The sequence below is a fragment of the Trichogramma pretiosum genome, unplaced genomic scaffold (genome assembly GCF_000599845.2).
Source record: "Trichogramma pretiosum strain Unisexual culture from Peru unplaced genomic scaffold, Tpre_2.0 scaffold11, whole genome shotgun sequence".
Lineage (NCBI taxonomy): Eukaryota > Metazoa > Arthropoda > Insecta > Hymenoptera > Trichogrammatidae > Trichogramma > Trichogramma pretiosum.
The window spans coordinates 2505365-2525279 of NW_019641702.1; the positions used below are offsets into that span (position 1 = coordinate 2505365).

At 37.2% G+C, this 19915-nt stretch overlaps 3 protein-coding genes across 4 annotated transcripts; 1 reads left to right on the top strand and 2 right to left on the bottom strand.

Annotated features, from left to right (window-relative positions):
* The first annotated feature begins 9934 nt into the window (after positions 1 to 9934).
* On the top strand, positions 9935 to 12041 carry LOC106653836 (beclin-1-like protein). Its single transcript, XM_014373426.2, has 5 exons — positions 9935 to 10265; positions 10502 to 10662; positions 10749 to 11161; positions 11334 to 11822; positions 11902 to 12041. Exons 1-5 carry the CDS (start codon positions 10154 to 10156, stop codon positions 12017 to 12019), a joined length of 1293 nt encoding a protein of 430 aa, XP_014228912.1. The 5' UTR covers positions 9935 to 10153; the 3' UTR covers positions 12020 to 12041.
* Positions 12028 to 13390, bottom strand: LOC106653837 (uridine diphosphate glucose pyrophosphatase). Of its 2 annotated transcripts, none has more exons than XM_014373427.2 (4): positions 13199 to 13390; positions 12535 to 13059; positions 12378 to 12451; positions 12028 to 12281 (listed from the first exon to the last, which is right to left on the bottom strand). In XM_014373427.2, exons 2-4 carry the CDS (start codon positions 13011 to 13013, stop codon positions 12133 to 12135), a joined length of 702 nt encoding a protein of 233 aa, XP_014228913.1. In that variant the 5' UTR covers positions 13014 to 13059; positions 13199 to 13390; the 3' UTR covers positions 12028 to 12132. The 2 variants fall into 2 exon arrangements, with proteins under 2 accessions (XP_014228913.1, XP_023318397.1); XM_023462629.1 differs by having other exon boundaries at positions 12116 to 12281; positions 12535 to 13020.
* A 394-nt stretch (positions 13391 to 13784) lies between these two features.
* LOC106653798 lies at positions 13785 to 17120 on the bottom strand. The gene is made up of 4 exons (XM_023462641.1): positions 16655 to 17120; positions 16428 to 16579; positions 15326 to 15586; positions 13785 to 15252 (listed from the first exon to the last, which is right to left on the bottom strand). Exons 1-4 carry the CDS (start codon positions 17118 to 17120, stop codon positions 13792 to 13794), a joined length of 2340 nt encoding a protein of 779 aa, XP_023318409.1. The 3' UTR covers positions 13785 to 13791.
* Positions 17121 to 19915: the final 2795 nt, after the last annotated feature.

The window sequence follows — 19915 nt, forward strand, 5'->3', positions numbered from 1 at the left end:
GCATCTCGCGCATATATAGGCGTGCGGTCCACGCGTTGCTTCCAAGAAATCAAATTTAAATATGACAGCAATCGATGACACATAAAAATCAGAAACTATTCTATAAAGCCAACAAAAATCCAGATTATAATCGTGCGCGCTCGGCGATCTTTCGAAGAAAAACACACGACGAGGGCGGATTCCTAGTTGGAATGGAAAAAAAGCCATTGCGGCGATCGAAGTTGCGGGCCCCGACACACAAACACACACACTCACGCACACGTAGAATCCCCCTTGGCTCGGGACAAATTTCGAAGCAGCATTGCAGCATCAGCCTCTATACATATTTATATGCGCGGATACTGGGATTAGGCAGAGGACGTATGCGGCCGGCCGTCGGCAGCTCTTTTTTCCGAGCGAGTAAGAAAAGGATGACAAAATGCGATCTCGCACACGAGCCTGCAGTAAAATTTATATATGGCCAGAGAGCTATATGGTCAGGAGACATTTTGCGCTCCGAGCATTGGATCGTATAACTGCGGAGCTGCGCAAAAATCGAGCGTGCATATTTCGCGCTTACTTCATGTGCGCGTGCATTCGTAGGCGCGCGCGTGTGACTCGCGATAAGGCCTGGGCTCGCTCGTTAATCAGGCACGGATCAACGAGGCACACGAGCCCAAAATGCACTCCACCTATATAACTTCTGTGCGTCGCTATAGCTAGCAATATATGCACTCTATGAGCCTGTGAATATTTATCAAGTGCCCTCATGCCGCTTGATGCGATTGTTCGTCGAGTTAAGCTAAGCACTTTTAGTCTTTCAAAACTATTGTATAATAATATTATTTTTTACTGATACATATGAACTTTTTCAATCTATAGGCGAGTGAAATAATAAAGGTGAATTTGAGACTCATAACTATAACAATGTAGAGCTGGAACGTTTAATTGAAAAGTAAATGGCTTGAAAACCCTCAAATGACGTAAACAACTTATTTATTGGGAGTATACTATCAAAAAAAAATTTGAATAAATTTTCTGAAACAATACATATGAAGATCTTGATTTATTTGAACATCTTTTTTCCGTAAAAACAATCACTTTTTGAGTTTTCATTCAATATATCCACCTTTGGTAGGAATTCTCAACATTAATAGTGTCCTAATGATAAAAAAATGGCCATTTCAAATGTTTCAAATAATTGGCTTGATTTTGCTGATTTTTGCTGTTATAAATAAGCGTATTTGAGCTGAAAATGACAAATTAACAGTTTTAAAAAAGGTTGGACAGTTTTTAACCACTTTGAGTATGGTAAAAAACTTTAAGTTTCTACTACTAGATGGCGTGTACAAATTCATCTAAAAACCTGCAAGTGATAAAGTCCAAATAATTCTATAAGCCAAAGTTGAAATAAGATCCGACGCTTATGATCATGATACATTGCTGTGTAATTTTATCGAAAGCATTCACGTATTAATTCAATTCGATGGGTAAACTTTTCCTGTAATATTTTAATTTCCAAAATAAATTATGCGAAACTTTAATGATAACCGATAATACGTGTTTAATGGTTTTAAAATTATTTTCGTTGATGCATTATAGAAAATTTGTTTTTTCCACGCAACAATTAACGTTGCAAATGCATAACAGTCTATGGAGCTCGGTGCAGTTGGACGATTAATATCCCCCGGCAACGTTAAGTGAAAACGGCGTTTATGATATTGGCATATTACATGGAAGATCAAAGATCCGGAATGAAGAAGAACTGCTGCCGCTGTCACATACTCGAATTGACAGGACTCGGCTATATGCGCACGAGGCGGCCGAGATATATACCGATGCAGGCAGCCATACGCAGTCGAGTAAAACAGTAAGTGCCGCCGGACGCTGGAATCGTTTACGCGCCTCTCATCGATGATTAATGATCGGTATGTATAACATTGACCGATCGCTCGGCGAAGGGCTGTGTCATCGTGTCCTGCATCCTGCGAGACGCTGCTGCGCGTCCGCAGCCGCCTTCCAGCGCGATGGCTCTATTCCAGAGCGGACGTGTTTTATTTATGCCCTAGTCGATCTCGCTCGTGGCTTGTCGCTACTTTCATTGTCTTGCCTAGCTACCTGAGGAGCTATCTGCTGGTAATCTTCTATTTATTAATTGGCATCAAGAACCACTGGCGATGCGCGGCTGCAAAAAATGCGGTCATTTCGCGTTTGAGAGCACACGTCCATTTTCATGAATAGCTCGGTAAATGAGCGTGTCACTGCGGTTCGAAAGTCACTTGATAATTTTAATACTCCGCTTATTAAAAGTTGATGTAACGGTTGAGCCTGGCATCGAGGAAAAAAGGAGGTACGTTTGAAATTAGACGTATGGGAAAAGCTGAACGATTACGATACATTAGCGATAGCCGGGAGATTAGCGCAAGAGGCGAGATTTTACACCGATACATAGGCCGTTGGGCCAGTCGGTGCTGCCGAGTCAGTTAAGCCGTCATCCCGTATATAGCTGGCCACATCAAAAGTTTCGAATCAGATATCAATCTCGAGACAGGAGTAAAAATCTATGCGTGCTCACGAGCACTTGTTCGGCGCGTTGGTACACACATTCGTACGTATATATATAGGTGTATACCGTATATGCAAGCGAGCGCAGCAATCTCGACGGCATCAAAAAGAGTCGTAGAATCTCGAGACATTCATCATGGAAGGAACGGGTGAGGAGTAAGAGAGAAGAGAAGAGAGCCCAGAGTGCCTCTCGGTATCAGAAAAATCAAAAAGCACATGCGAGTGAGAGAGAGAGAGAGAGAGAGAGAGAGAGAGAAAGCAAGAGAGGCCGAGAGAGAGAGAAACCTTAATCCTCTCTTACACACATACCTTTATTTCTTATATCGTGGCTTATATGCACGCGTGCGAGCAGCCGAGCAGCGGTGTATAAGGCAAGGTAACGTGTATCCTACGTGATTATGGCCTGTGGTGCACCCGTGGCGAACACGAATAACCGCGCCGATTGGACGACATTAACGGAATGGATAATCGCGAGAGAGTCAAAGAGAGTCAGGTCTCTCTTAGCCTCGTGTATCTCTGCGCTTATTATGATAGAAGATTTTTTTCGATCGTAAATAACGATTCTCCGAGCCAAGAGAGTAAGAGAGTAAGAGAGCAACAGAGAGCAAGAGAGAGAGAGAGAGAGAGAGAGAGCAAGAAAGAGAGAGAAAGAGAGACCCCCGCGGAGCGAGTTTTGCGCGCGTATATAATATCGTTAAACGTATGTGTGCATCCTTAATGGCGTCTGGGAGATGTTGCTTGATTCCTTTTTTCCTTCTCTTCTTTGATGCTCACGGTTATTTGTAGCTCGACGGGCGACTCGATATGTTGCACGTATATATACCCGCGCGCGCGTTTATACGCGAATATAATAAGGGAACATGGTTTCAAGGAATAAACATCGCGCGCGACTCGCTGATCCGCAGCAGCAGCAGCAGCAACAGCGCCAGCAATCGTATTGCGCTCTCTGCAGTCGCCTTGCACTCTCCCGCAGACCGAGTATTAAAATTACTTTATTTTTTTCAAAATGGCCAATTACCAAGCTTCTGAGAGGCTTTTTCATATGTTTATGGCGCGGATAAACGCTTATTTTACTACTCTCTATGATGCTTATATGTGCGCGGCCTTTTTTTTTTTTTAAGCCGAGCTTTATTAAATATCCAAGCGTAGGAGATCGGAATGCGGTATTATAAGCATTTTCAGTGGCTGGCCTGTGGCAGCAGCTCTCTGCAGTTGTTTGCTCGCGTATATATGTATACAGCCAACGCGTTCGGCCAACCAATAAAATAGAAAATTCCATTGAAATATTGGCAGAGTATTGGGTGCAATCTGTGCTTAGGGCGATAAAGGATGACGTTATCGTCGACCCAGTATGCATACTCGATGGGCTTATCAAAACTTTAAATCGGCTCTTTTTTCGCGAAGCAACTGGATCAATTCATTTGATTGTATATGGCTACTTATTTCATTGGACCATGCAGTGTTAGCTGTTCGCCGAATCATGATTTGCATTTAAAACGATCAACACTAGAACATTGGAGCAGTACTCTGGAGCTTGCTTGTACGCAATAAACAAATTAAAGTACAATTATTGAATATTATTTTTCTTTATGAGAGCAAATTTTCAGAACAAAAAATAGATCTGGTCGTTGCATTAAAAAAAGCAAAGTTCTGAATTGAAAATAATTCTATATCCAAATACATTTAAACAAATTTGTCAAAAAGATGTAATGTACCAATTTTCCACGTACAAACCATTCGTAACTTGTGCAATGTGCATTCACACGCGAGTAATGCATTGCGTGAGAGGGCGGAGAAATCGCCTTCGAAATTATTCTCATTCGAGACGTTTGCTCGGTGCATCGACAAATCAACCCAAGAGACTGATTAGCTTACACTTGCTGCGCAATCAGTTGCCACTTTTTCTCTGCTCCTAACCAATGCAAGATTATTGTAACGAACTCGCGAGTGTCATCGCTGCAAATTACTCGATGAATTGGCCTGAATCGCTCGTTTTATTTTCCACGTGAGGAGCTGTCTATATTTTGAGAAATCGTTGCACAAGTTCATAATGTAATTTGAACGATGTAGGCAGAGGCTTTTTGAACATCGCGGATTGCTCCAGAACCTTGGCAAGGCGAGAAAAAACTGATATTTTCATCGTGTGAAATATCGTTGACCGCATGCACAAATGCCATTAATATAGTCTCTATGTACAGCAACTGTACGAGTTCCATAATTAAGCTGCGCTCTGCTAAAGCTAAATAATTGATCAATTTATTTTTTAATAAATGCTCTTCAAACTAGCAATTCATTTTAACATTACACAAGTAAAAAATCATTTTCTTCGGTGTACTGAAAATTGTCAATGCATTGCAATAGAAAAGAACGTTGAATTGTTTAATTGTTAATAAAACGTAGTTGAAATATCGTTGAAGTTTCGTACTTCAAGTTTACTGTATTTAACTTCGTTTGTACTCACAAAAAAGAATTATTATCTGAGGCTTGGACTGCGGCAACTGCTATATTTGAGAGGTAAACATTCATGTAATCGCATCGTTAATAATAAATGAAAATTATTGAAATCATTATCCAAGCAATACGATCAAATGTAAAAATGGGGCTATTCGATATTTTTGTCAAGTACGAGTGTCGCTCATTCATTGAATGCGAGACGTAATCCGTACGAGTGAAATTTCTGACTCACCTTGATAGGATATTATATTGTCATCATCGAGGATTTTATATTTTAAATTTGTAACGCGATTTCAACGACCAACATTTTTCTCGAATGTAAAAAAAGGTTTATCGATTAGTTTCGCATCATCGCATGATAATTCAAAGTAATATCGCAATTCCACAATTATAAGTACGAAGCGTATTATTATGAATGTGCAGCGTGTCGAGCGAAACAGCTCGAACGAGCAGCGAAAGAAAAAGATCGAAGAAGAAGAAAAAAAGACAAAACGCGAGTTTCGAATGAGACAGGCACAGGCCGGCTTGGTATAGGACGCACGTACAAAAAGCGCGTAATGAAATACGCTCGCGATCATTGCCATACGGAGCTTCGAAAATCAGGACAAGCTGCAATTAGGCACGATTCCCGTAATCGTAAAATTCGAAGTTTAACCGCGAGGCGTAGCGCATTTCTTCTTGCGAGGCTGCATCTCTTTCTCTTTCTTTCTTTCTTTCTTTTGTGCCAGGAGTCTGCGTATAACACGCGCGGAGAGTTCTGCAACTGCGCATACATGCAAGGTATAAAACGCGGATCGTAAATCAAACGCGGCTTTGCTTGTAAACGCAATTTGTGCCACGCGCTCGGATACACGCGTTTGTCGAGCTACCAACACGGCTCCTATACCGACATGGCTCGGGCTCTATTGATATTTTCGGCATACGAGCCCGCGGCTATTGTGAAATTCGAGATTATTAAACGTAAAGCGAACTTGGTATCGATCGCCGTTGATTAGTCCGTTAGGTTTCTTCGATAACGATCAAAAACTTTTAAAATTATAACATGTTTAAATTGAATGTAATTTTCGGCTTATATGAAAATGTTCGCTCACTTACAAAGATGTGCGGTGAAAATTGAAGAGCCCACGTGATCGGTAACGCTAGTCGCAAAGCTCGATGGATCTGAAAAAAATTACATGTAACGTGAAACATCAATTTTTTTCTCAACGTGGTAAACAAATTTCTCCGAGAGTATAGACCGAAGCGTAATGGGGTGCACATGGATCCTGGGTTTTTTCAAACTTGACCGAAAGGATGTGGCGCCTGCAGCGAGCTCCGGAGCCAAAGGCAGAAACACGCGGCGCGTATCGGCCTCGCCGTTTGTCATACAGGATCCGCATAAATAGGATTACGAAGAGCTGCGACGCTGGGCGCATCGCGGGCAGGAGGTAAGAAAGCGTCGGTAGCCGAGCTTGTATGTACCTATATAATGCACGCGTACACACATATATACGAGTCGGTATATAGACGCGCGCGTGCAACGTGTACACGCACAGGCGCGCTCCGCCCCGGTGAGAGAGGGCAAACATGGCCGCTGAGGGACGGATTGGCGGAGTCGAGTCGGTATACACACAGCAGGCGCGTGACGCCCGCGCTTCACTCACTCTTTCTCTCCTTGCCGCGCTGCACTGCACTGCGCTGCCGTGATCGTGTCTCTCTTTCCTTTCGTTGTGCAGCTCCTCTCTCTCTCTCTCTCTCTCTCTTACTCGAGGCTATCGGCTCGACGTCGGCCGTGTCCCTCCTTCCGACGTCACCGCCCACACTTAGACGCGCACACACACGCACGTGTGCGTCTACCTACTTACGCACTTATCCAAGTCAAAACTTACTACCACTCGCACTGATCGTGCACCGCTCACGACTGCACTTGCCGATTTCCAAGCCCGAGTATGGATGCAACGATTTCCCCAACAATTTCGATACGTGATTTTTTTTTCCTACTGTTGATCCAAATGTCTTTTCCATATGGTATGAAATTAATCCGGCACTGTAAACTAAACAAAAAAACTAAACTAATAATTCAGCTCCGTCAATGACTGAATTTAAAAAAACAAAACGTACCTCAAGCATAAAAAATAAATACATTGATTTCGTCGAATCCAGAAACGAAGTGGACACAAAGTAATTGTAAACACAATAAAACCTGGCTAAATTATCATAATTCAGCCTCGTGAGAACACATGCAAATGCGAAAGATTGATAAGATATTTTTCATTGGAGCACGTCAAAGTCGATCGGAGTGCCGGTGCGCTCGTCCAATCTAAAGTTTGCACCGGCAGAGCCACACGTGTACGTATATCAGGGGAAGTACCATTGGCCCGAACGCATCGTTAGGTGTCGCGTGTCACGCACTTATATGTAAAGCAAATATATAAATACAAAGGAATGCATGTGTAGCATCGATCACATTTATGGCTTCATATTTATGTACAATACAATACTGCATCGCGCGCGAGGAGTCGCGAGAAGAGGGAAATAAAGAGAAAGAACGGTCGAGCGAGCGCGATATGCATCGTGTATCGTTCGCGTAAAATATGAACATTGAACATGCTCGGACTGCTTATCTCCTTGCTTCGCTGACTCCAGCGACATTTGAATATAATAACGAATGTCACCTAGCTCGTTTTCGAACCGATATGACGAGAAATCAAAAGCTTCTCCCTTTTCCTCTTTCTCTCGCTCTCGGCAAACTGCCGTCCGAATGCATCGAAATACTGTATGCCTCTCCAATACAATCTTAATAGTGCGCTGAGGCGTTTATACGAAGAACCTGTATTGTAATTTTGGCAATAATTGTAATTGCACTAATATTAATTGCGTTAATGTAGATGATAAACTTTTTCTTAAATCTTTTGCACTTTCATTTGCAATACGTATTATTTAATGAAAAATTGTCGAGTTATACTAAATAATAAAAGAATGGAATACTTAATCCACAAACAAATCTTAAAAGATACAACCTTTGTTATAATTTTATATTTATTTTAAATTAGAATTTTTGAGTAATTGTAAATGTTCAAAAATCTTATTTCATAGTATATGATGTACAAATGTTTTACCACAAAAATTGATTAACTCTTCAACTTTTTTGCTAAAGCTGCATGGAGTCCATTGAAACAAATGGTTACACAGGATTTGAATATTTTGCTGTACAAGTATTTCATCACTTGCATTCAAATAAAAACTATAGTAAATATTGGGAATGTGCACTTAAGAGGAAACTTTTCTTCTTGTCAAAGTTGACTCAATTTTGAAAAAAACTCAATTATCTTTTTGACAAAATTTATTGATAGCAATAATCCTTGATAGTAAAACATTTTCATCATCGGTGAACCATTCCTCTATAATATGTCTAAATGCATACTTTCCATAACATACATTCTCTTGAAATCATATAAATGTATTCCAAGATAATTTTAATCATCATCTATAAAAATGTAAAATCTATGTGTGCTCATGAAAAAAGTATCATTTTGTATGCAATAAATTATCTAATATAGAAATGAAAAAATATCTTCTTTGTCTCTACTCTTTTCTCATTTCTTCTAAGAGTGAATGAGAGTTTTATGTTGATCAGTATTTGGTTTATTTTTTTTTATTTCAACCAATACTACATATAATGCAGTTTGAATTGATTTTATCCATAGTAGTACCAATCATAGCGATTACTTTCTTTCATTTATAACAAGCTTGTATGTCAATAAATATTTATGGTTTCAATAATTTTTTTATAGTTTGATAACTAATGAATAATTAATTGATTTATTCAATCAACTAAGTAATTTTTAAAACTAAATAAATATATTGATAGTTTTAATCAAATAATTAAAAATTCTAAATTGTTTTTTGAACTAAAATGAACACAGCAAAATAAAATAAAAAACTTGTTTATTCAAAAAGAAAACATTCAACTTATTTTTATGTGTTTATATCGAAACAGTAACATTCGATCATGGAGCTTAACTTTGTAAATTATTAGTATTCATCACATAACATAATTACTTTGTAATTAAAAGAATCTTTTCAATATCAAGTATCAACAACTTGTTATCGACATAGAATGTAGTAATTCATATGTATATACAGCAGTACATACATTTTTGACTGAAATAAAGTCATAGTAACGACATCTGTACACAATACAAGATAGCTTTTGTACAAAAAAAAATATTAAAATTTATAAAAAGATGAAAATTGAATTATGGTTCTTCTAAATAGTGTACTATAATTTGAACAATTAATGGATGCATTATCAAAATATTTTTTCATGTAAAATGATTGCAAAAATTTTTGTATTTTATCAATTGATGGTAATTAACTGTTATTATCTGAGAATAAGAAGCATGTGAGAAAAAAATTTCACCTTCATGATAATTACTATTTTTTATACAATAAATTTAAAAATGTATAATAAATTGAAATTGTATAACATGCAACTCATCATTTCTAGGCATAGACATTTCTGATAGAGATGCTTGCATTAAAAAAATTGTTAACTTTTGTTACTAGATGTCGCTAGTAGTCATTTATATACGCTTGCGAATTGCGTTGCATTTTGGCAATGTAGAGAACTCCGTAAATAAAAACTCGACTAAACTATATTGAGAACTACAATAATTGTATAATTTTTGCATTTTAATCTATGACTCTGAGAAATAAAATTTGATGAAAAACGGCGATGTCGTTTGAATATTTTATTTTTCTCAAGTCTTTCCTAAATTACTAAACAATATACAATTAAAATTTTACTAAAAGAAAGAACGAAAGAAAATAACAATTTATATTAGAAATATTACTTGAAAGTATTGAAATTCTTATAAATATTGATTCTCGAAAAACCAAAAGGTACCGAGTAAAATTGAGTTCATTGCAAGTTGATCCACGATAAGCGAAAATAAACAAGATTTTTGACAAGTTTGCAAGCGCAACAGCGCCTCTCATGGCAGGCTCGAATAACTCCATCAGCTGCACTGCGTAAACCAATGATTTACAGACATCGGGTGATCAGATGGTTCATTTGTAAACAACACCAAAACTTTTCCCATGCATGCATGTACTTAGGTTCAACTACGTCGTTGATGTGCACGTACCTGCAGAAGACGGGTAGACGAAAAGAATGGCAGACTTAAAAACGCATGTCAATTTTGCCTGCCAACGATGTCTGCAGCCATTGAGACTAGATCCTAGTTTTTATCAGTTGGGAGAACATACTCTCGCAGAACTTTCGTGTAAGTTTGAACATTTTAATTACATTAAAAAAGTCTATATACAGTATTGGGTTATCGTTTCTACAAAGAACTTTACATAAAACTCATTTTTGAGTAAAAAATAACGTCTGAAAAGAGTGCTATATTATTTACTCTTTTATGTCAAACGTTTTAATCATTAATGACAATTGTATTACCAAAATTGATCAATAGTTGTGTTTTTCTCATAATATGCATTTTCTTTTTCACTTTCTCAGTACCTATTCAGAGTCAAACCTCAGGAGAAATAGAAACCCAAAGCGTTAGCCTAGAGCTGTCAGTACCTCCATTCTCTCTCACAGATTCAGCAAATGGAACAAATGGCTTTATGTTGGTTGGAGATTCAGGAGAAAGAGAAAGTTTGAGCCATCATTTAAGAGTGAGTTAAAAAATGTTATGATGTATATTGTTATTTAATTCAGAGCATTGCAAATATTTGATACAAATAATGAAATAATTAATTAGGTGCGGGCAACTCTTTTTGACGTTTTGAGTGGCAGCAGTTCAGCAGACCATCCACTTTGCAGTGAATGCACTGATAGCCTTTTAATTTTAATCGATCAGCAATTGAAATTAACAGAAAGTGAATGGTCAGATTATAATAAATATCTAAAAAAATTAGAAGATGAACAACAACAACAAGGTAATGAAAATGCAGAAATGGAAGCTCTTGAAAAAGAGCTTCAAGATGTTAAAGCAGAAGAAGAGAGAATGATTCTTGAATTAAAAGCCCTAAGAAAAGAGGAAGAAGCAACAAAATCAGCAATCACAGAGCAAGAAAAGGAAAAAGAAAGGTTACAAAGTGAAGAAGAACGTTACTGGAGAGAGTACAGTAGACACAGAAGAGATTTAATTTTTGCTGAAGATGAATGTCGCAGGTAAAACTCAATATACCCAATTATATAATTAATAAATTGCTTTTCAACATCTTCATTATTGATGAGAATGAAATATTTCATAAGAATTAAAAAAATTTTCATAATTCTTTAAAAATACATTTGTGTTATATTTATAATTTTTTAACTTTTGCAAAATTTATTTAATTTGCAGTTTAGAATGTCAGTTAGCTTATGCAGCCTCTCAGTTGGAAAGATTAAAAAAAACAAATGTATTTAATGCAACCTTTCACATATGGCATTCTGGTCACTTTGGCACAATCAATTCATTTCGACTGGGTAGACTCCCCAGTGCACCAGTTGATTGGAGTGAAATAAATGCAGCATGGGGACAAACTACACTACTATTAACTGCCCTTGCAAGAAAAATGAATCTAACTTTTGAACGATATAAATTAGTGCCATTTGGAAATCATAGTTACATTGAAGCATTGGATCAACACAGAGAACTTCCATTGTATGGCAGTGGAGGTTTTAAATTTCTATGGGATACAAAATTTGATGCAGCAATGGTAGCTTTTCTAGATTGCTTACAACAATTTACAGAAAAAGTTGAACGAGGAGATAGTGGATTTCGTCTTCCTTATAGGATGGATAAAGGAAAAATAGATGATACAGCGACTGGTAGCTCATATTCAATAAAGTAAGATTTTATATATTCTAAAAATTATTACATATTATTTTTAATTTAAAAAACTTTACAATTGAATTTCACTTTTCAGAATCCAGTTTAATTCTGAAGAGCAGTGGACAAAAGCTCTAAAATTTTTGCTTACAAACTTGAAGTGGGGACTGGCATGGGTCAGTTCTCAATTCACAAAAGATGAAGCAGAGCTATAAAAAATCGATCTCAATCTTATGTAGCACAAAAGTGTTATCGTGTGTTTGCCAGCTTGGCTACTTGATGTAAATATTAAGTTAAAGTGTAAATATAATCTAAACTTAAATCTGTTTTAACAATAACGATCTTGTTTGTTAGTCAAAAACCACAACACTGCGTGTACCAAACTTGATGTACTATTAACTCCAATATTAGATATATAATTTTTCGTTTTTTCTAAGTTCATTTCAAAGATTTCGATATGGTTTTCTAATAGTTCTTCTATATAATATTGAATTTATAAGAAGAGATGATTTTATTCAAGTATTACAATTAAATTAAGTTGAGATTATTGAAAAATCAGAAACTAAGCCTTACCTTTCGGAACGAACATATCATTCGTTACTTCAACGTAGAGTAATGTTTGTGTAGCAGGAGCATCCGTTACACACCTGTTAAAAGCAAATTTAATATTTAATATATGAAATTGTGATATCTAGTAATATAATAAATTAAATTGAAAAGTAGCTTCAACCTGTAACTTTGTACTATTTCGAAGTTTTTGATAGGAGCGTCATATCCAGCATCTCTCTTAAGCTCAGTTCGAGCCATTTCCAATAAAGGTTCATTTGGTAATAACAAATCGCCACATAGTTCAATAGTAATTCCTAATGTAGGTGGATATTTATTGGTATTAACTCGCCCTAACATTTTAGGTATAAATGCATAATAAGTCAGCGGACAAAACTGACGAAGAAATACGAGTGTGTGGCGATCAGTATTGAAGACAATAGTGGCAAAGCTATCTTTTCCATCAACGAATTCCCAGTTTTTCTGCACTCCAAATTGTTCATAAGTTAGACGAAAAATGGGTATGCTCGGCGGGTCGTCCCTATTTTTATCCGTTGTTTCATCGGGTGAACAGACAGTTATATCTCGTACGCCCAGCATCAAAGAAACCATCCGATGATTTCTTTTTTCCCTATCTTCTAAGCAAACTGTAGGGTAATCCATCTGATCACTGACTCGATAATCGACACAAATTTGTTATTATCTCGCACTGAATTTAACAATTGAAAATTATTTTACTTTCTATGAATGTAGTAAATGCAAGCATTTCAAATATTTATAAATAAGGACGAAATTTAGATTAATTAAATCTTTTTTCTCAAATTGTTGGTTTGTTTTGAAGCACTCACATGTGATAATCAATGTTGACTATAATGGGAACGGTTGCCTCGCATAAATTTTAAAAACAATGACAACTTCTGATTGTTTTAAGATGATAGAAAAATTATTCTTCATAAAATAAAAACAATTCATGACACAAAGCTTCTAAGTTGTACGGTTATAACATACAGATTAGGGCAAGTACTGAGTAAAAACAATCTATTTATTTACCGTTCATTCACAGAAATTCATTATTTTGATTATTGAAATAGAAATCTATACTCAAGTATCATTTACGATTTATAAACTGGTCAAAAGTAAATAAGGCCTATTTTGAGTATTGAATTGTTCAAATTTGATGATAATTTACCCAATATAATTGTAGTAACATAATTAATTTATACAATGAATTTTTAATTATACTTTTTTAACGTTAAAAAAAATTTTATAGCAATTTTCGAGGGCAAGCATTTTTTGGTAAAAATGAACAATTTTTTAAATTTCATTCATTAATTGTCTGTACGAATAAAGTATTTTTATAACAATACTCTTCTTTGAATACATTTCAAATTGGTGCACTTTCAATTATAGGCTTATTTACATATTTTATTCGCGAATCTTTCTATTTCTTTTTATTTTTTCCATTTTGTTTGCCATTTTTGTCTCCTTTTTTGCCATCCGAAGGTCTTTTACATGCGTCGAGAATTTCTTGTTGCTGAACTTGTGTATCCACATGCACAACGTTTGGTTTCTTTTTCAAACGGTTCACTGCAGCTGGGGGTGAAAATTCTATTTCCATGTCAGATGCAGTAGAGCTCGAAGCTATGGAAGTTTTACTCTTTACTATCTTGAATTGTAAAGGATTTATTGGTTCATCTAGTTTATCTGTATCATTTTCGTTTCTGATAGGGTACATGGTGACATAATACACTCCATCTTTTCTGTGAATGTGAAGGGTTGGTGGGAATTCAACTTCTTCTTCATTTTCGTCTTCCTGAGCTCCTTTCATCATTGCGAAACTGCTTATGGTCTTTTGAGGTTTTCCTTTCGCTCCTTTAGAATTAGTTGGAGCTGAAACAGGTCTTGATTTTTGTTTGAAGAAGCCATCTCTTGCTTCTTTTAAAAGATCTCTCATTTGCACACTAATAGCTCCAGGTTTCCAACCAGTTCTAGGTTTCAAGTGTCCAATAGTATCAGTTTTATTCCACATCCATCCCATACGTGCTGGAACTAAAGGCCTCACGGAATTACAATCTTTATGTCCGTATACAGATTTAGGGTAAGAATTTCCATAAGAATAAACGAATTGTTTGGGATTTTTGGATTTCTGACTTTTTTCACCAGCCTGTTGAGGTGGCGCTCTACCTCTATTTGTTTTATGAGATGGATTTTTATCCTGATTATCGGTTTTCTCATTGGTATGCGATGTGCCTTCCTCTGTTGTATTTTTTTTTGGTTTCGATTTGCACGTGGGATCACCGCATGGCGCATCTTCATTGGCAGGAGCAGGAGGTGGCAGGTTTTCTACATCTTTTTGCTTTTCTACTTTTTCACTTTTTTTTTGTTTTGATTGAGCGATGCTTTGGGAATCTGGAAAAGTTGCATTACCTTCTTGAACTAGAGATTTATTGTTACTAGGAAACGGTGTACTTTGATTTGATTTTCTTGGATTATCTGCATTTCGATTAGTGGAAGCGATTTCCGGTGCTTTGTTTGGCGTTGGTTTAAATTCCGACTTGATAGTTTTAGTTTCTTTTGCTTGGCCAAAGTAAGGACTTTCGATTATACCTAAACCTGCCAGTCCCGGAACTTTACCAATACTATTAACGAAGTCTTGGGCATCATTGAAAGCTTTTATTAGACAATTGGTGCCCATGCATGGTTTCTTCGAACATACGGAATTGCCTTTTTTTCTCAGCATAGCATCCAAAGGCTGTTGATTGTCAGGGCAATTAAATTGGACATTATTTTTTTCGACGTTTTTCATGTTACATTTATTTTGAGCCAAGTAGGCTGGCCCAACAGAAGTGTTCCATTGCTTAAAATCATCACCAAATTCGATTATATTGTTCACTTGACTTGCCTGAAACGTGTATAAGGGAGAGATTGTAGAGCACATTTGAAAGGGTATAAAATCGGTAGTGATGCCTACTTACCCCACTGCGGCCACCGCAACATCCAGCATCAGAATAAATTTCTCCGCAGCCTCCAGCCATCAATCGTCGAGAATCAGGGGTCTTGGTAAAACCTTCGAGAAACTGTGCACCACAACCACCTCCACGCATTCTTCGGGCATCGATGATTGTTGATTGTGAATTTTTACCCTGACGCTTTTTCACTTGATCAGTTAAGTTCGAACTGGTAAGCTTCGTGGATTCGTGATTATCCGGTGTAATCATGATGCTTATTGCTTTGAGCTAACCTTGAATTTTTTTTAGGGATTCCGGCAATTACGTATTACTTTCAAATAAATTTTATTTCGAAAATATCGTTCGCGTTACTGAGAATTTTGAAATTTTTTAATTTTCTAAGCAGAGCTCAACGAAATCAATTCATCTTGAAAATATATTTCTGACAAGTGAACCGATCCACGAAAGATTTTTTATTTTTGAAAACTGAAAACTATCACGATACAGTCAGTGTATATTAGTTGCCATGGTGATTCGATTTTAAGTCAGAGTATAATTGCTCTAATAAATTTGAATTTCGGACCGTCAATTTCGATTAATACTGTTTTAACTCTTCTGAAATAATAACACGAAATATTTATCAACTTTATTGCTATTCCTTTGTATCTGTTTTTATTTTTGGAGTGATAAAAAGATTGCAGTGTTTACAATAATAAAAACTGCATTAAACTGAAATGTAAAGTAACGAAGTTTGTTTGAAAATATAGTTTTAAATTATTTGAATTTTATTTATATTTTTTTATCATATAGAGCAGTGACATCGTAATCCGTAAGGAGTTGTAAGGAACGTTCCGATCTTAAATTAATTATAATTTTTAAGAATGTAATTAATTTTATAATCTTTCTCGTATTGTATAAATGACACGAACCTTTAATTATTATAATAGCTAGTTTTAAATATAATTTTGAAGTAATATTTTTGCAGTTTAAATTCAGAACAGTGAATCATTTATTCTTTCTCCGTCTTAATGTCTCTGTTAGGTTTATCTATTTTCTCCGTCTTAACATCTCCGTTAGGTTTATCTATATTCATCGCACCTAGGGCCACTCCTTCTTCGATATGAAATACTCTCCTGTCTTCGTTTTCTTCTTCTTTGACACTTGTGACAATTAATTCGGGTCCTTTTTTGTACTTATAAAGACAATCATTTTCTCTTAGCTCATAATTTGTTATAACGTATTGCCCAAGTAAAGAAAGTCTTAAATGCAATTTGATCGATCCTATGAAAGAAACAATAAGCATAAAGTGAAACGATTTTCCTCACTGAACAGACGAAATTAAAATCATATACACACCCAAGTAATTTTCTCCTACATCCACGATATCGTAAAGACCATTGATTTCAAAGGGTTTAGGCTTGTGGGCATCATCATTATCAACCATTGTCATTTGATCGCAAAAACACCCTTTCATTGGTATATCGACTTGGGCAACGTGGAAAAGTTCGCATTTTTTGAAAATCCTCACCATCAAATTGCAAGCTTTCATATCGGCCACAATATCTCGAGGCTTTCGGGCAAATAAACATGATAACCCAGCACCGTAATATATACCATCGACTTCGTTGTAATCTTCCATATTGCATAAAGCATGTTCAGATGGCTGTGTTACTATGAATTTTGGGAGTTTCAGGCATGATAGATGTATGTCTGGCGCTACTCCACCAAACAAACATTCGAATTCGTGTTTTGTAGGTCTCAGACGTTGAACTGTTATTTCAAGTTGATAAATTTGCTCTTCGCGTCCACCGAAGCAAGTCATAATGATAAATATATAATATTGTAAAAAAAATTACGTAACGGATGAATTAACCAAAAATTTATGTAAACACAACAAACGGAGAATCACACTAGCAGACGAGTAACTAATTGATGATCAAACCAACTTCAGACTCGATACACATGCAGTATTTTTTTAGGTAAAGGCGAAATTTGATTTTTATAAAATAGAAAAAAATTAAAAATGATGAACTTACTGTTGAATAAATGGGATAGGGGATTTTATCAGCATTTTTAAAAGGGAGGGACAGGGGTAAGAGTATTAAGAAAATTGTTGCATTTACTAAATACGCTAGTTTACTAATAAATACGGAAAATTGATGGATCTTTATTGGTTGCATTTTTAATGTCGTGAACATTCTCACACATGTTGCCGACTGACTCGCGCAAATAAAGTGCATCAAGTGTTCCGTAGAAATATTCAATAGATAGAGCGAAATAATGGCTTGCCGATAGATTGAGATAAGGCGTGTGCTCGAGGGTAAAAGATGTGTCATGTCCAGTGCTGCCGTAGATGTTCTCTCTTGCCTACATACGTGCATATACATAGAGCAGGTATACGTCGAGACGATCGATCACCGACTGCTGCTCTTCATACTGACGGTGTTGAAGTGCTTCTAAACGCAAGAAAAGCATCAGCAGCAGCCCCGTACATTTTCGCAGGAGATCCTATCGATATTTATGTAGTGCGCGCTCGCATTGGGCTACATAAATGAGCTCAACGATGTACCCATAAAAAGTCGCTGCCTTTCCGCGTCGCAGTTTACTTTATCGCCTGCACACTATGTTGACTGACATACACCCAAGTATCGAGTAAGTACGTCATTATGAAAAAGCATCGTTTTGTTTTGCAAATTTTCGCCTCTATTTTTTACTTCAAGCTCTCTCTTTTCATAGTAGTAAAGCGATGTACTGTTTTTATTGATTATTTTTCGATTTTGAGGTTTAGACTCGACCGATCTGGCGCCCCTATACGTATTTCAACTTCATTTTTCGTTCAAACTCGTTACTTTTTTAACTTGATTGACTCTTCTGACAAGTACATTACGTAGCCGGTCGTAAAAGCGCACCTTATTGAGAGCTGAAAAGATTAATTATTAACCGAGTTAAGTGTATTTTTATCTGCGTGGCCGGACTTTTTCGTCAAAATGTTTGTGGACCAAATAAACGAGCAGCAACGCGCAGTGCGTATTTCAAAGGGGTTGCATCAGTGCTCTCGAGTTCGATTAATCTCGACCTGTCATCTTTATTACGCGTTACGCAAAACAATGGTATAAGGTATCTTACAACGCCCGCGTAGTGTAATTTTCCATTTACATGGCAAGCGCGTGGCCCGTTGCAGGCCATGGGTGCACTTTGGCTCATAATCCATCTTTATCGCTGGACTAAATCTAAGTGACACGGGCTACACGTCGGGACTGATCAATTGTTATGGCTACCCGTTTGTATATATATGCGCACAGACGTATACGAGGCTGTGCCGTAAAGGAGAAGATTCCGCATCTCGCAAATAACAGTAAAGTGAGCCGTCCGATTAATACAAGAAATTAGGTATACTCGAAAATAAAAATAAGAGCAATAACTGTGTGCCCAAACGATATCTTTGAGGAGCATCATTCTTTTTTCGTGCAGAATTATCTTTACTTGTACCTTCTCCGTGTGTATACGTGCGCTGGCGCGCCGTGCACACACACACACACACACACTCACATGCAAAATCGTATCGTCCTTTTTCTCTCCTTTATTTCTTTCGCTATGAGTACCGTTACGAATAAATATTGCACACGCAAACACCGTAAAGTCTTTGCGTAAAGTAGCGGCTACGGCAGCGCCGGCAATTCGTCTGTCCGTGCAATCAGAGAGTTGCGACGGTGGGTGTTAATTTCGACTACGTATCGTCTGTGTTAAGCAGCTTCGCAGGGTCGGATTCCAAAATTGCACGTGTCCAAATATATGCTATAGACTAGTACAGAGTAGCTATTCGGTACCACTATAACGTGAGAAAATCCCAGAAACTGTTTGAGTTTAAAAAAATTATCTCATTTTGAAATGGAATTTTCCTTATTATGTATCTATTTTTTAACTATTTTTTAAAACTGTTTTTAAACCTTAGATTGTTGTGATCGCGGGTTTAGCTTCGATATAAATTATCTAAGCAAGTAAGAATAATTTTTAACTGCGACAAAGGTCGAGAAGACTCATTTGCTGACGCGCGCACTAAATTCTCCGCGGGTGGGTCCACCTCCTACTCCTTCTTTCCTGCCCGAACTTCTCTTCTCTCGGCGAGCAAAGAGTAACACCGTACCCACAAAGTATGCACTAATTGGTGCAGTCTCGCTTATGCGCGAGGAGCGCATGCACAAAAGCGCATGCAATATAATATACGACAACAAAGTCGCGAAAAGGAAAAAAGGATATAGGGCCCCGAGAGCGAGAAAGAAGGACAGGCATGTTGGATGAACAGTCCGAAATGTGGCTGCCCGTACACACACATACATACATGTATAGCTGTATGGAGAGCGAGAGATAGAATTGAAGACGCAGCTCGGGCTCGGCTGTATAGAGCAAGACGATATAAGCAAAGAAGCGAGCTCCGCGAGAGGAGCAACGTAAGTAGTAGGCCGAGGAAGGGAATCCGAAATGAAATTCCGAGTTTCGCGACACGGCGGCTCGTTAAAATGCTTCTTCTGAGCGGCGCGCAAGGGACTTTCGGCATTGGGTTTGGCATACGAGAGGCCTCGTACGAGTTTGAGAGTGAGAGAGAGAGAAAGAGAAACG